The sequence below is a fragment of the Lepisma saccharinum genome, chromosome 30, assembly GCF_977018435.1.
Source record: "Lepisma saccharinum chromosome 30, izLepSacc3.1, whole genome shotgun sequence".
Lineage (NCBI taxonomy): Eukaryota > Metazoa > Arthropoda > Insecta > Zygentoma > Lepismatidae > Lepisma > Lepisma saccharinum.
Genome location: NC_139258.1, coordinates 36,925,152 through 36,941,957, shown reverse-complemented (window position 1 = coordinate 36,941,957; position 16,806 = coordinate 36,925,152). Strand labels below are relative to the sequence as shown.

The window sequence follows — 16,806 nt, the reverse complement described above, 5'->3', positions numbered from 1 at the left end:
ATTGAAGAGAGTTGAGCCAGGACCCCTAGGCCATTTGACATTTAATTACCCAACTACAACTTGTTGCTTTTTAGAAATGAACTAAGTTCTAGTTACATTCAGCAATTGTAGTTGCTACTATTAAATAAAATTCTTTGGTCGAAGTTGCGTGAAGCCGTGTATCAGGTATTCACTGTTTTAGTTTACAGCTACAGAATTTTTTTATAAACCAAGGATTCCACAGACAAATCTGAAATACTGACAGTATGGTGAAATTCATGTAATTCTTGATAAACCTATTAAGTAAATCTGTTATGTGCATTTACGTTTTATTAATTTACTAGCTGATTATCCGGCGTTGCCCGGGTATTTATTTATCCCAATCTTGTATTAGACAGGAAAATAATGAATTCTAACTATAGTGTAAAATGCAACTAATTTTAAATGTGATCCTGAATGTCACCAATTAGCTTAGACACTCCGAAAACTATGGATTCGACATCATTTGTGGCATTTTATTTTTCACCCCCTCTCACCCCCCCCCCCCCGCCTTTCCATGCCGATAGGTGATGACTTGGAGTTGAACCGCATTGGGAGTGTCACGAAAACTATGGATTCCATTCGCAACACAGCCTGAATGTTAGACAACCCGAGAAACACTATCGTCGTGCGGATTGCATAGAGTCACGGATATCTGTTTGTGCGGAATTTAATATCTGTGGTTCTCGATTATTTTTACATGTCACCCCTTCCCACCCCACCCTTTCCCACCCCACCCCTAGGGGTGCCAGGGGTGTCTTACCCCAAAATAGTATTTCCATATTGAAATTGATGCGTGTACCAAGTTTGGTTGAAATTGCTCCAGGCGTTCGAGAGATGCCGGAACAAACAAATATACACACCCACACATATACATACATACATTTTTATATATATAAAAAAGATAGATAGATTGCTTATATGAATGGGTTCTATATTTCATTTCCATTAAAATTGTTTTTTTTTTTCTTGTTTCAGACGGCTAAAGCGTTTTTGCCCGACATGGTGAACGATAACCATGGTCACATCGTAACTATCAGCAGTATTGCAGGATTGGTTGGCTGCCCCATGTGTGTTGATTACTGTTCCTCAAAATTTGCAGCAGTTGGATTTGACGAAGCTCTCTACTTGGAATTACAAGTAAGTTATATAGTCACTCATATATTAACTTAAACGGTAGATGTAGACAGATTTTGATGCAGAAATGAAATCCTACATGCATAAAAGTCTTCTCCTTATCAGCACCTACGTAATTATCGAGTCACACTGTCGGCATAAAAGACTATAGGGTCATTGCATAAGGAATCATCACAAAAGAATGCAGTTTTCAACTCGGCCTACTCAGATTTTCTTAAAATTTGGTAGGATGGTAGAGGACATGAAGTAACTTACATGTGTAAAATTTTAGCCCTCGGTGATACACCGTGTTCGTCAGCAAGGTTGCCAACTTCATAAAAAATGTGAAATTCATGCTTACAAGGTCAACAAAACAAATTGTTTTGTTCTCATTGTGGTGACTTTCACTTTGGGCTTATTTTGAAGCTAAGGGAGCATATTTTTCACAAAAATAATATCATATGAAAATATTGAAATTTTCATTTCAAGGTTACACGATGTGACCTTTGACACCTTAGAAAACGTATCTTCAATTTTTGTGGAAATAAGGATACAGTTAAATGTACTAGTCTTTGTTTGGTGTAAGTTTTATTTTGGGATGGCTTTGGGAATAGGAATAAAACAAATCTGACAGTAGCAGATGCTACATTCAGTGAACACCGTACAGTCTAGTAAAGTAATGTTGATTTGGGAACAACTTGCCACAGAATGAAACCAACTAGTCTCTATATTAAAGAGATGCGAAGAGTTTACCACTCTCTGACCTGTAGGATCGCCGCCATCTTGAAAAAATGGCGCCAAAATTCACCTTCAAAATTTAAAAAAATATAATCTCGAAAACTGTGAATTGTACACAAAAAATGACGACAACCGAAATGTTAGAACAGAAAAATTTTCTAAATTATGTTTTTTTTGTTTGATGGAGCCACCTTGAATCCTAATTGAATTTGAAAGCTCCAATTATTTACTTAATTTTTAGAAGTGACATAAAAGTTGGTTTTTGACTCAAATAACAGCAAATATGAAACAAACTATGATTTACGTCCTAAAGTCACTGGAACAAACCTTGCAAGCATAAATTTGACATTTTTATGCAGTTAGCAACCCTGCTGTACGAACACCGTGTATCACAAAGGGCTAAAATTTTACACATGTAAGTTACTTCATGTCCTCTACCATCCTGCAAAGTGTCATGAAAAACTGAGATGATCGGGTTGGCAGTTGTGGTGATTTGGCATGGAATGACCCTATAGTTGAACAAAAGACCTCATCGTGAATTTATAAATTATTTAATACATTTTTAATATAATTTGCCTAATTTGTAACTGAATTATCTACCTTTGTACACGGGTGTCACACGCAGGAAGTTGTCATCCCAATTACTTTGGGTTTAGGCCAAAAAACTTTCCCTTCTGCATTCTATTTCAACATAATGATCATACAATATACTCTTTCAACCTTAGTTGTATTTCTTATCCTTCACTTAGCCTTCATTTAACACACTTCGTGAATATATGAACAATATGTTTTTGTTGGAATACTCATGCTTATGTTTTGTGTTGTAATAATTATATTTTTTTAAAAAAAACAGTTTCTCAGTATACAATAATAGAGATAGTTACATAATTATGCTACAAAGCAATAGATTAACATTAGATAATAAATTTCACAAATGAAAATATTATTTTTTCGAACTTTTTTTGGAAATAGATAATTATTGTTAATTTTATTCCAGGCGACAGGCAGTGATAAAGTTTATACTTCTCTGGTTTGTCCGTACTTCATTAACACTGGCATGTTTGATGGTGTCCAAGCTAAGTAAGTATCATTCAACAAAAGTATTTCATTTTTACATATTGCATATTATTTATTTTACATTCTTTCGGAAATTCTTAACTTTCTGTTCTTAACTTTCAAATACGATTCTAGAATATTTTTTTTATAATAAAGGCTAGGTATAGAAATAATTCGTGGTATCAGTGATGAATTCAGGGTGTGCCCTGGGGGAAAAATCACTTAAAGTCCCTCCCGAAAATTTCAACAACCTGGCAGAGCTTTCGGACAGTAGCTAAGGAATATTACAACCATGTTCGTTTTGGTTTTCTTTCCGGTTTGATAACTGCTAAATTAAGAAATATGATGGATCACGATGTGATTGATTGATTTGGTGTTTTAAGTCCACTTTATTCACAGGAAAGCTAATCGGGATTGGATCTACAGTTTAAAGTGGGATCCGAACCACTATGTGCCTCCACCCGGTATCGAACCCGGGATCACGATGTGCTTCAAGCTTTTGTAAAGGTGTCAACTGCTGAGGGGATGACGAATTCGCAGAAAGTTTAATTAATGATGTCATCCATAGATACGCTGTAGAAATCCTAGACGTGTTAGTTTGCTGTAGATTTAAATTATTGCTAGTTATATTATTATTTTATTGATTCTCATAATCTCATTCTTAAAATGATAGTTAATTTAAACCTAATTATGCTGAATTTAATTTAATTAATTATAAGATGTATATAATTTGATGCCTCTGCAATTTCCACCTTGAAGTTTGATGTTCCCCCTCACCGTGGATCGAACTCGGGACGCATTAATTACATGGCGACAACATGCCACTATGCCCAGGACCGGATTAAGACGAAATTGGGCCTGATGCGTAAAATTGATAGCATTAACTTGAAATCTTCGGTGAACAATAAACACAACGACGTTATAGTTACGTCACAGCGCAAAGAATAATAGTAACTGTATAATAAGTAAAGCTGTGTATAGGCGTCCGAAATTGGGGCTCCAAATTTCATTGTAAGATTTATTTTCAGGCTAATATATCAAAAGAAAGCTGTTCAGCTTTCGGAAAATTCTCGTCTGTTTTCATCTGGGCCTATTTCAGGAATAGACCTAATGCTGCAGCATCAATAGCACCCAGCTTAATCAGTCACCGACTATCAGTGAGGTGTTACTTCTGCCTATCAGCTCACGGTGTATGCAGTAACTGAATGCTTAGATTTTCTTTTATGCTTTCTTTTAGTTCTATGTTGTCGCGATTACGTGGGAGGACCGCACGTGAGATCAGCGCACAGCAAGATTTCGTGGGACTAGCGCATAGGATCTCGGATGTTAGTGGGATTAGCGCACAGTATGATTATCAATAAGAACCTTCCCTCGCACTTTTCTTTCAAGACTTGGGACTGGACAACGTGTAGATTAATACACGAAGGTGGTTTAAAGGTTCTTGTATCAGCAGCTTCTATTAGGCTACAGCTTTTATCAACTTTTCAGAATGATCTTCAATCGAACTTTGCAACGTACGAGAGAGAATTGAGGCAACGAAATAAATCTTCAGTTTCAACATACGCGTATTTGTCTAAAATTGTTTTTATACGCCTGTCGGTTTCAATATACTGTTTTCTCCTCTTGCGACCTGAAATGCCTAGGTCTTTAGCTATAATTTTGGCGCTCATCTCCTCAGCGTCTTCCATCAGTTTCTGAATGAGGAAATACACATTTGGTTTATGTATTCCCACCATCCTATTTAACTTGTTATTCCAACCTTCCACAGGGTTGTTTGTCCTGTGTCTTTGTCTATAAACATTCCACATGGTTTTCGGCAAAGAAGCATTGTCCAGCCATTGATCTACGAAATAGTCAAGAAACTGCATCAGCTTTTCATTCTGGGGAGTGATCTGTATGATGCATAGCCACGCCTCGTCAATTTTTTTTCAGGTGGTATCAAGGCTAAAGCTGCACACATACGACATATTACGTGTTTTCCTACGTATTTCACACAAAGAGGTTTTTACGTTATCATATTTTGGAATTTCAGTAACTAGTTCATAACCTCTATTCGTCAATTTTCAAAATTCTTGTTTGTAGACGACGTTCACTGGCGTAGACAGTTCTTCCCTTGCTCTTTTCCTGCATACAGACATCGTTTTTACAACTTTCAACGCTGCAACATTCGGAACACACTGATGATGTTTTCTTTGCAAAACGTCGTTGTTTAATGTTGTCTTTAGTGATGCCTTCCACTTCAGCTGGCGTTCCTTTACACATCTCCAGTAGATAACATTTTCAATCTTACGGCCAACACGATGCTGATGTCCGTCCAGAAAGAGACAAGGATTACCCTTGGCACTGGTAATAACTTCCATTGTGCATTCACCTGCAACGAAAGAAAGAAGAACATTTGAATGTGCGCTTCACCCACGATCTTTTTCTCTCTGTGCGCTCCTCCCACGACACCGTTGTCGCAGTACATACCCACATGCGAGTTGCCGACTTTGAGTAGTTAGCGCAGTACAACGCCAAGTTTCCCGGGATCGAATCCCGACCCGGGCATGGGTGATTTTTGTGAGTGACCATTCATTTCATTATGTAATCACTCATCCTCATCTTCCGATTAGCCAAAAGTCGCAGAAAAGCGAAGTAAAATGAACTAAATCAATTCATCAATCATAGGCGTGAGTTAAGCAAAAGACAAGCAACAACGTTACTCATTCTGAACATGTACGGACAACGAAGTTAGTAATAAGGTGTGTTTTATACAGCGTATATTGATAGACTTGTAGGTTTAATTGTCTCTTCTGCAAATATGCTGTATAAAGATAAACTGCAGGAGTACTAAGTGAGGTGAGTGTTCTATGCCGAAATAGACAGAGATGAATCACCGTCTTGCAGCCAACTTGCAAGAACGTGATTTTAGCCGAAATAAATCTAATTTTTAAGCTATCATATGTAAATGTATCTGTCCTCGCACCTAGAAATTGCGGGAACGAACTGCACAGATATCTTCAAAAACTAGGTGAATAATTTTACAACAGCTTTTTGTACAGACACAGTCAATGAAACTCTTTATTTGATGTAAATTGTTCATGTATGTTTCATTGACAAAGAATCTGTGGAATCTACATCGTTAACCAAACTATGAAGGCAGGAAAACTTTCTACGTTCCTTGCAAAGAGAATACGATATATACACTAATTAGGATTTAAAAAGAAGAGAAAACTCCAACCGACTATTCAAGCAAGATTTTCTAAGTCACCCAAGATGAAATATGGGATTGTACTTGTAACGACAGCCTCAGGGGTTTCTCGAGTTACGAGTATTAGGGGAGAAAAAAAATTGTAACTTGCTGCAGGAAAGTGATTTTGTCTGACACTAAAACAACCTTTCCACTATAGATATCCAGACATTTTATAGATTTTAGATTCACCAACTTTCCGCTCTCCTCTCCCCTGTTATCAAGACAAGACATAATTCCTGTCTCATATCCATCTTCTCTCTGAGTCACGAAGGTATGTGGTGTAGCCTACACAACATATTCAACATATTCAGGGTGATAGAAGTGATAGAGCCAGTGCCGGATCTACAAATCTTGCCCCCCCGCAAAATATTATATATATAGTCGTAACTTTTTCCTCATTAAAGATAGTTTGAAGAAACGACCACTGCATTTCTCGTAAAATTCTAACCTGGTTTGATTCTAGTCTGACTGTCACGCGGGAAACCAGGCATGGTTGATCTGTCGGAATTCTTACGACTTTGTCCACACATAAAGCGGCTCTAGGGCTCATCGAACCTCAAATCAAATGATACCGGAGGAGGGGAGGGTAAAGACAGCCGCAGAGTGGTGCTGATCACATCACCTCCAAGATAGCCGACATCGAAAATATGTTCGGCTCTACCCCCACATACCCTAAATATGCCTTCATGGCACGGTGCTATTGTACAGGGAACTTTACCCCTACCTTTATCTATTGTATTTGTTTCTGTACCCCTGAGTAGCTACGCATATACGAACCCTCTACCATGCCCATGGCTGTGGACCCCTAAAGACTTAGGGGAAGGGTCCCAAGCCCCGGACACTAATGAAAAAAACAGCTGGTCTGGAAAACCATTACATTTTAATAGATGATAAACAACATAGTGAAGGACGATAGTATACCACACAGTTATACTACCTTGTGCACCCAGAAACTATGAACAGAGAGGTACAGCACACATGAAATTGGATGTCTCGAATACGAAACTGGGGAGGTAGCCCCGGACAGTTTATTTGTTTGTTTGTTGCTATCCTCATGTCTGAATACATACGTCAAAATAGTAGTAGGGGTTGCTGGGATGAATTTCTGCACATGCCTCATGAGCCCAGCCCTTGCAGGTGGCACACTGAATCCAATCTTCTTCGAATTCCTCTCCACAGATTAAACACGTTGTCCTACAGCCTGAAGTTGCCTGTTCCATACTTGTGCGCTCCTCGTAATCTAAACGTCGTCCCTTATAATTTAGCGCAGTATTTTGTTTCCTAAATTCCTGCGCGTGTTTTGTTTGTCCAAAAGTTGATTTTTATATGAAGTGGAAGTAAGTACTTCACTTCTCTGGGATTTACGTTTTCTCGAAACAAGTCTTCGCATCGATGCATCTGGAAGTGGTGAAAGTTTCTGAAGAATAGACGAAACATTCTTAGTTGATTCGCCTTGCCTCACATCCCGTCCTGCTGCAAGCTGAACACCAGAAGTGGAAGCTTGGGAGGTAGTCTGAACACCAGAGGTGGAAGCTTGGGAGGTAGTCTGAACACCAGAGGTGGAAGCTTGGGAGGTAGTCTGACCACGAGAGGTGGAAGCTTTGGGGTTAGCGCTTTCTTCATAGCCTTCTCGCCCAAGGCACCTCTGTTTGTAGTTCGTGACATCGTACCAGCAAATAATTTAAAACTATTTTACGATTTGTTCGTATGCTCATTTGGTTTTATATAAACAATAACAATTAGGCCTACATAGGACACTATAATGCCATTCTAAGAACATTCAGTGCTGTCCGGGGCTAGGCGCCAAACGTGTGTCCGGGGCTAGGGGCGACGTATGTACCCACAAACAATGCTACTAACTGTTTCCATAGGAATACATTTCACCTTTGCAGCATACATCAACACACAACACATCCCTACCTTACTATTTACCATAATGATAGCGTAAATTACTTACCAGTAAGTTCACTACGAACAATGACAATTCGTTTCCCGCCACAACAAATTTTCCACTTTCGGCAAAAAAGCACACTCCTACTTATTGCAACGCTCCACTCGGAGTGAAAGCCACATGCTTCTTACTATGGCGTGTACGCTGTTAGTCGCTACTACCGATAACAGACAGCTTCTGCCAACTGTCGCGAATAGGTAGAAATAGGTGGTGTCCTCGGCTGAGTGCCGTCCGGGGCTAGGGATCCTTCCCCTACTTGTCTCCGCCCGTTTTGCGGCTTGTAGATCCGGCACTGGATAGCGCACACTGAAACTGTGAAATGTACACGATAGTAGAAGCAAAAAAGTCTCAGTAAACATGGGTTTGCAAAGGAAAATAATTGCGAATGTGTCTTAATTGTTTGTACACAATGTACAATTGTCTCCTTGCGCACTCCGAGGTTTCGAACACTGCCGAACATGTAACATACTGTACAGTACAATAGTTTTTGGTTATAAAAGCAACAGTAACGTCAATCGAAGTGAACCATTTAAGTCTGTTATTTTTAGTAAGTAGGACTAGGGCAGATCCCATGTGAAAAGCGTAGGATGTGTACACACAATCAAACCAGTGGCAGGTGATAACCATACATTCTCAATTATCTCGCAAATGGTTCGTTTGCAACGACATGTTTACTGAGACTTTTTTTTTACTTCTTCTATCGTTACTTTTCACCGTTTCGGTTTGTGTTATCACTTCTGATACATAATTCTTGTATAGTGTGTAGAGGTCATTAAGACCACCAAAATGACATTTAATTACTTTTTCTCCATCTTTGTGGCACAATACCTAAATAATGGAAGGTCAAAAGAATTAAAGGCCTCCCCGATGGCGTAGTGGTAACGTCGTCGCCTTGTAATCAAGGGGTCCCGGGTTCGATACCCAGTGGAGGTATATACATAGTGGTTCGGATTCCACTTTAAACTGTAGATCCAATCCCGATTAGCCTTTCTGTGCACAAAGTGGACTTAAAACACCAAATCAATCAATGAATCAAAAGGATTAAAATTGTTGTTTTTGCTAACCTAGTTGTACCAAAAGTGATTGAAGTCCATGACATCGAGGTCCAGTGGTGCAAACTTAGATATGGGACCGTGGGGCTCGTTGATAGGCACTTAAAATTCTCAAAATAGGCAGGCAAAAAGCACCCAAGAATACAAAATAGGCCGTAAAATTTATGAACATCGACATATTGTTTATAATTTTCCTGGATTTGCCACTCAACAGCAGTTACATTCGAAACTGACACTTATGAGTGAAATAGGCCAGGCTGCCAAGTGGCGTCTAAGAAACTTCGAAATTTTTCATCACTCCTACTTTTTTCAAAGCGCTGATATGTTTGCAAGAAATCATGTAACAGCATCTAACACATCGTTGATTAATGTTTTGAAGGCATTTGCTCATTACATTACGTGGAGTAAAAAGTTATACCAGACAACTAGTGTGTAAAGGAATGTAAAGCCACGCAACTATAACTTGACAAGTTTAAAAACAAGACGCTGCAATCCATTGTTTGCGCACCTCGCATCACATTTCCCCACCCCATTGTCTGCGGCGACGTTCGTTCGCAGTGTTGCAAACCTGGAGGGAGAGGAATCGTCTGAGAATTTTCAACGAAATTTGAATGTGAAAGACATGAATTAGTATCCCCTCACCTACGCTACCTATTGATTACGCTAAATTCTAAATACATTTTGATATCTTCTCTTTAAACCTTAAATGAATTAAGTTATATTAGGGATATTTCTTACCAGCATAAGAAATGTATGAAATAAAACGATAGAAAAATTAAAAATATACAAACGATAGAACTGAACTCACCTTCTAAATGCTTTCCAGTTTTCCTTCTTCAGTTTCACTCTCCCACTCATCCGAGTCTGTGTCTACCGATGAATCTGTGTCCGTGTCTGAATCGGCTTCACCAAGTCTAATTATCAGTTCATCTGCACGCTCGTCCATAAGTCCAATCTCTTTCAAAGTAAGAATCTTCAATTTTTTTCACGTGTTCACAACATTTAATCCATTTCTGTACAGAATATTCACTAAATAATTTTCCCAGCAAATCTTTCTTTGCGTCCAGTGAATCCGAAATGAATTCCCTTGCCTTACCCTTGATTTCCCCCCCACACAAGTTCAATGGGATTTAAGTCTGCGTGGCAAGGCGGAAGTCGTATTATGGTGTGCCCCGCGTTTCTAAATTTCGTGTCAATCGCATACTGTTTCACATAAGGTACACTTTGAATTTTTAAGTACAATTTCCTTTTGTTTATTGTTCACAATGCTTTCAATATATTCTCCGCATAGATTTCAGTTTCGTTTGCAGGTTTGTCTGTCGCTGAGAGCCACTGTACCATGAAAATCGTCATATTTGTTTTAGCTTAATTTTGCTGAGTTGGCACCACTGGTACTCTCAACGCCAGACCAGTGAGTAGAAGAGTGGTGGGGAGGATGACGTAATAGGAAGTGCTCCGCAGCGATCTGCGCATATCTGGACTTAACTTGTCAGGCTATAGTTAGCAATACACTGTGCCTCATACGCGACCATTGGGACAGTTTTATTGTCGCCAATTATTTAAAGGAGTGCATCATAGACCTCTCCCACTTGATATATCAATGGAGTTAAGGCATCGGATCTGATTTCCCACCTTGTGGCACTCTGTGATTTTCAAGTGAGACTACTGATATGTTCCTTCAAAACGGTGGTTCGCATGTATTAACTTCCATAGGCTTATTTTTTTCTTCTCTTCAAATTTTGCCGCCTGAAAATTTGCCGCTCTGGGCAGTTCAATTTCCCCTTTCGCCAGCCCTGATGTATACCTGGCCCACCACATTTATATCAAACATTACTAACATCACACATTTCATAACCATCTTAATACATGCTCTGTAGTTTGTAGTTTATACATATGTAAACTGTTTGTGTGTAGTTAATACTGGTTACTGTAAAATAATTAATGTCAAATGATGAATTGCTTTTGCAGCTTCTTCATTTGATAAAAAAAAATCTTGCAACTTTTGAAAAACCATACATTTTAACAGCACCATAATGTTTTCTAGATATAGTGTGGCTGATACATACCCTACCTCACACTAATTTAAGAGGCATAACAAGTTGTGCCCTTAAAACCAGGACTCTAGACATGGATGGAACGTATTGGTATCTTAATCTATCCATCTGATTACTGCCTGAGAAGTATATCATATCACCTAAAAACCAATACAATTTGCATAAGTAAAATTGTTATAAGTATTTAGTTTTGTCATAAAAGAATTGTATTATCTTTTCATTTTAATTTCATATTGTAGAATGGTGGGAATGATGGATCCAAGTGATGTTGTGAATGAAATTGTAGCATCAGTTCTTTGCAATGAAAAGCAGATTATAATTCCTCGTTTCATCAGATGGATTCTTCCTACTAGGTTGTAAGTATCATGTCTGCATTTTATAAATATATTGTTAACTTTACAAAGCTTAGTTACCTTATTAGTGTTTTTTGAATGAATTATGGAAATTTAATATTGGAACATTTTTAAATGTTGAAGTGAAAAATTAGCTTTATAATATATGATTTAGCTTTAACTTTTTTCCTCCTTTTTATTTAGATTCTGAAACTATTAATTATCATAATGTTGCATTCTTCTCCCCTCCTTCAGAACAGAACAAGGACATCTAATTTAAAATTCCTTGTAAAAGTCTAATAATATTATGATATATGAGATGATAATTTTCTAATAAGAATTTTACCTTATTCTCAGCATCTCTCTCTCTCTCACAGACACACATACACATATATTAGATCTTAGACTTCTATCTATGGACTGCATTCAATTTAATATTTTAAAATAAGTGCACAGGATAGGCTCATGTGTTTGTGAGATGTGTATGTGTATATATAATTCACATAAATTATAGAAACAGTGTAAAGAATAAAATTTCAGATTACAATCTATAAATATATTGTTGACATGACCTAGAAGATACAAATAGGTTAAAATTAATCTACTAAGCTGTGATACTTACACTAACTCAATGAAAACATCCATTGTTATCCATGTCCAAAAATAACCTGTCTTGTGATGAACATCATACAATAGATTTAAATATCACCCTTTGTGTGTGTGTGTGTGTGTGCACAGGGTGTTATTTGAATCTATCACATAGTACCAATTCAGCATAATCTGCTCTTGTAGGAACAGTGAGTAAGTAGAATGTAGGCAGAGTGACACTTCTAATTGACAATTATGAGTCAACACTCCTCTTTCATAAAGAATGCTAGAAAATCGAAGAACATATTACAGGGGTCATCCAGAAAATAAGTTCTGCTTGCCAATTAGAAAACACAAAATGTAATGGAACACTAAACTTTATTGCACATTGAAGTACATATCTTGGACTAATTTTCAACATAGTTGCCACCACTGTTCAGATGTTTATCATAACAAGACACTATGTTTCATATTCCTGTATCAGAATGATGCCACTTGTGATGATAACCAAGTAGTAACAGCGTGATGATAAATGCACTGAAAATGCCAGCAGGTTGATTCATCTGTTCTCTGTAATCTTCTCTTCTACTGCACAGACCAAGTCATTAACCACCACAGATGATCACCCACTGCGTTCTCATCGTGCACATTGTTCCATCCTTTGTTGAACTTCGATTGATTTGGTGCTTTAAGTCCACTTTATGCACTGTAAGGCTAACAGCGACTGCACCTACAGCTTAAAGTGGGATGCGAACCACTTATGTGCCTCCACCGGGTATCGAATCTGGGACCCCTTGATTACAAGGTGGCGACCTTACCTATGCGCCATTGGGGAGGCTCTCTTTATTGAACTGTCACACCCATCTCCATACCATTGAGGCACTCATGAACTGTTCTCCATGGGCGTCGCCAGAAATTTTCCTAAGGGGGGGGGGGGTTGAATCAAAGATGTCGAGGACACCCCCTCCCCTCAAAAATATTGTAATACAGACCAGTAGCATATGCAGAAGTTTGTTAAAGAGGGGTTAATTTTTAAAATTATTGCATTATCGGTATTTTAAATTGTTATTATTATTATTATAATAGATGCAGTTTTAGTTTATTTTAGCATCCAATAAGTTCATTCTATGAATAATATAGTTCTTGTTACAATCAAGATTACATAATAGTTACTTCTAACATTAGTAGCAGCAGCAGCAGCAGCAAACGTAGTAGTATAAGAAGCTTCAAAACGTGTGAAAGTTACAAATGAACATAGTTTCAGTGTTGCAAATTATGAAACTTTCATACCAAATTCGATGTCTCAAGACCATTTTTAAACAATGACGCAAAATGACGTGAAATAAAGTGCTTCGTTTATAAATTGCAATAAATTAAAAAAAAGTAGATGGAAATTTCCAGGTGGGGGGGGGGTCGACTACCAGTTTGACCCCCCCTGCCGACGCCCATGCTGTTCTCCATAAACCTCACCTATCTGATGGTGGATTTCAGCTTCTGATACATTCTGAGCCCGAGACGTGGTAGCTCAGTCATTAGGATGCCTGACTATCATGCGAGAGAGACTGGTTCGAATTCTTCCATGGGAGAACTGGGATTTTTCCACCTGTTGAACTGGTGTCCATCCACCCTCATATAAAGTGGGTTCTGGGGGGTGGTGCTGATCACATAACCCCCATCTTCGGCCAAGATTAAAAAAGTGTGGAGCCCTAACTCCACACCCACTATACACCTTCAGGCGTGGTACAAAGCACAGGGGAGCAATTTTCTTTTAAATTCCATGTATTCAAATATCGGATCACAGACGACACTATATGCGTGGTGGACATCTCGATTTTCTTGAACATTATCACAACCCACCGCAAAGGGTCTGCACTACTATCTTTCCTCCAACTGACGTTTGTCCCTTGCCAATGAGTGAAACATCTCAGCACACATGTACACCCTTATGATTGCTGCACTGCTGCAGCACAAGCTGCAAATGAAACCTTTCTGGATAAACTACTACATATTATGTTCAATTAAAGTATAGTTTTAAATATAAAATTAAAACATTATAATTATATTAGCAATTTTTTCTTCCAGCCTTTTCCCAAATAAAAGCAACACAAAGATGGTCAATCAAGTGTTTGGAGCATCATCAGCCATGAACAGTTTCAGAGGAAGAGGAAACAAAGTTGTTGAAAAATCTGGATAAGATTCACTACATCTTCAATAACATGATTACACGTTATTTGAAATTCCAACAAGTAAAAATAGAAATAGTGTGTTGCTTGAGTTCATGATGTGAATATTATGTGTGATTCTTACATGTATTCGAAATCATCAGTGGTGATGAAGTGAACAGATTTTTTTTTCAAGAGTAAATAGAACACTTTGAATGAAGATCTTGTACTGGGCATATTTTAAAGGTATTGTTAATTGATAGTCACTTGTAAAGTTGAATGTAGATATACCTAGAAGAATATGTCAATTTATTTGAATACAGTGGCTCTTTTTCTCACAAAGTAACCCCTGTTACTTTAGATGGCGTGTACACTTCATTATATGTGTTTTCAATGTGTGTGTCTGGCAAATCATGACAATTTCTGAAAGACTGATGAAAATTATTACATTAAAATGGCATTAATATTGTCCTGAATATAAATATGTGTTATTAGTAATAACTAGTCTATTGCTTGTCAAATTGTGCTTGTATATTTTAAGGTAGTATAGCCAATCTGTTCTTCAAGATGAAAACTATTTTAAAAAATACACTTGCGAATAGTATATAATAATTCAATAATGACACTGTACAAGACATCAGTTATGTTGAAGAAAATGTGGAATATTATTTGCATGGTGCTGTTCAATGGAATGATAAGGAATAATCAAAATGGTGATAAAAATAACTTTGCCATTTTTTATTTCTATCCTAATTATAATAATTTTTGTAATAGTTGCAAAATTGAATTTCTTTCTGGGGCATTTTTGGAAGTAAATATTAACCACATGCTGTAGAGAATAATTCAAATAAGTAGTGTACATACACACATTGTTTGTTAACATTTATTGCAAATTATATTAAATTATTTCAACATATTGCCTAACTTTGTAAATAGTTGTACATATTTCTTAATAAATGTTTTCTTTCACATGAAAATTGTTTCACTAGTTAGAAAATTGAAGATTAAAATTGGTAAATGATGTAAGTGTCAAAATAATTCAAACACCGTTTTCCACGTTTAACTGTGAAATGTGCCATGCTTTATAATGTGGTAAACGTGAAAAGTGGCTGATAGCCCTCTAAGTAGTTCAAAGGGCGTGTAAAGAGGTCACTAGTGTGAACGTTCTTACGGGCTGATGTGCGGAATGATGAGATTTCCCAACACTTTCGCTTTTGGCACTTACAACGTTTACCACTTTTAGTCCTCAATTGTAGTCATTGTAGTAATAATCACAGGATGCTTCTGTCCCCATTTACCCATCCAGTTTGCCCTCCTTGTCTATACACAAAGACCTCATAAGAGGACAAACTCATGTATACAGAGTTCACAACAATGACCTGGAAAAGTATATAGTATGACTGATGAGATTACCCAAACATATGCACTATGTTTTGTCCCCAAGTGACACATTTTCACAAGAACGAACCAACAATTCAATGGCTCCATGTTTTACAACACCAGACCACCTGAAAATTCTTCCTCATTTTTAACTAGGTTGAGCTGAGTTGGGTGCTTTTGAACTTGCAGTGAAACTTGATGTTCACCTTGCATTGGCTTTTCCACTGCTTGACATCCTGCATTACTTTGTCTCAAGTGTCCCTGATGATGCACACTCAGTTCCACATCCCAGTAGACCTGTGAGGTGTCGACCATCATGCACAAAAAACAACAGGTGTAGCTCATGAAGATTACACACACAGACAGGAGATAGATGTACAACGTAGAAATTTCAGCCAAAAATGCAGGCTCTGCCAGGACTCGAACCTGGGTCTCTGGCATACTGAGCCATTGCTCTAGTTAATCTCCTGTGTGTTCCTAATCTTCATAAATTAACATCACTATGCTGGGCAACGTCGAAGTCTACAGTGTTTCAAGTGCTGCAGCACTTCGAGACGTTTACACACAGATAAAACAGCACCAGCGAAAAACCAGGCAAGGCCTCCTCGGTAACTCAGTGGTAGAGCAATGGCATGGTATGTCAGAGTCCGGGTCACCTGCAACACCCAGAGCATGGTGTAGAAAATGGTGCACCTGCCTGCAAGCTATACAGCCAGAAACTGGCAAACAGAAGGGAGCTTTGGGACCTTCCCTGTTGTTGCTGGATTCGTGGTCTGGTCAAACCAACAGGACTTTGCCTGCTAAAACCTTCGGAAACAGGGATGTACATTGCAGATATTGATCATACCACCTAAAGCTACAATGTACTGCCAGCCTCTGTTTGTATACACACACAGACACCCACAATTACATATACAAGGGTTGGGGAGTAAGTCATGGCAACCCAGTAATAATTCAACAATCGAAGGATGTATTAAAAATTTGTTATATACAACTGAAAGAGTACCCATTATTTATATTTTGTTGGTAGAAATCATGAAAGAAAACCCAAGCAACCAGTGGCGAAGCTAAGGCGTAAATACTGGGTAGGCTGAAAAATCTGCTTATATTTTTTTTATACAGCAGTT

General features: G+C 38.0%; 1 protein-coding gene across 1 annotated transcript in view; it reads left to right on the top strand.

Annotated features, from left to right (window-relative positions):
* The window catches only part of LOC145982038 (short-chain dehydrogenase/reductase family 16C member 6-like), a 51,388-nt gene extending 36,124 nt beyond the window's left edge, over positions 1-15,264 (top strand). The window contains exons 4-7 of the mRNA XM_083115613.1: positions 997-1,158; positions 2,870-2,952; positions 11,457-11,573; positions 14,220-15,264. Of these exons, the coding sequence (XP_082971739.1) occupies positions 997-1,158; positions 2,870-2,952; positions 11,457-11,573; positions 14,220-14,331 (474 nt within the window). The 3' untranslated portion in view covers positions 14,332-15,264. The remainder of the gene's footprint in view (positions 1-996; positions 1,159-2,869; positions 2,953-11,456; positions 11,574-14,219) is intronic.
* Positions 15,265-16,806: the final 1,542 nt, after the last annotated feature.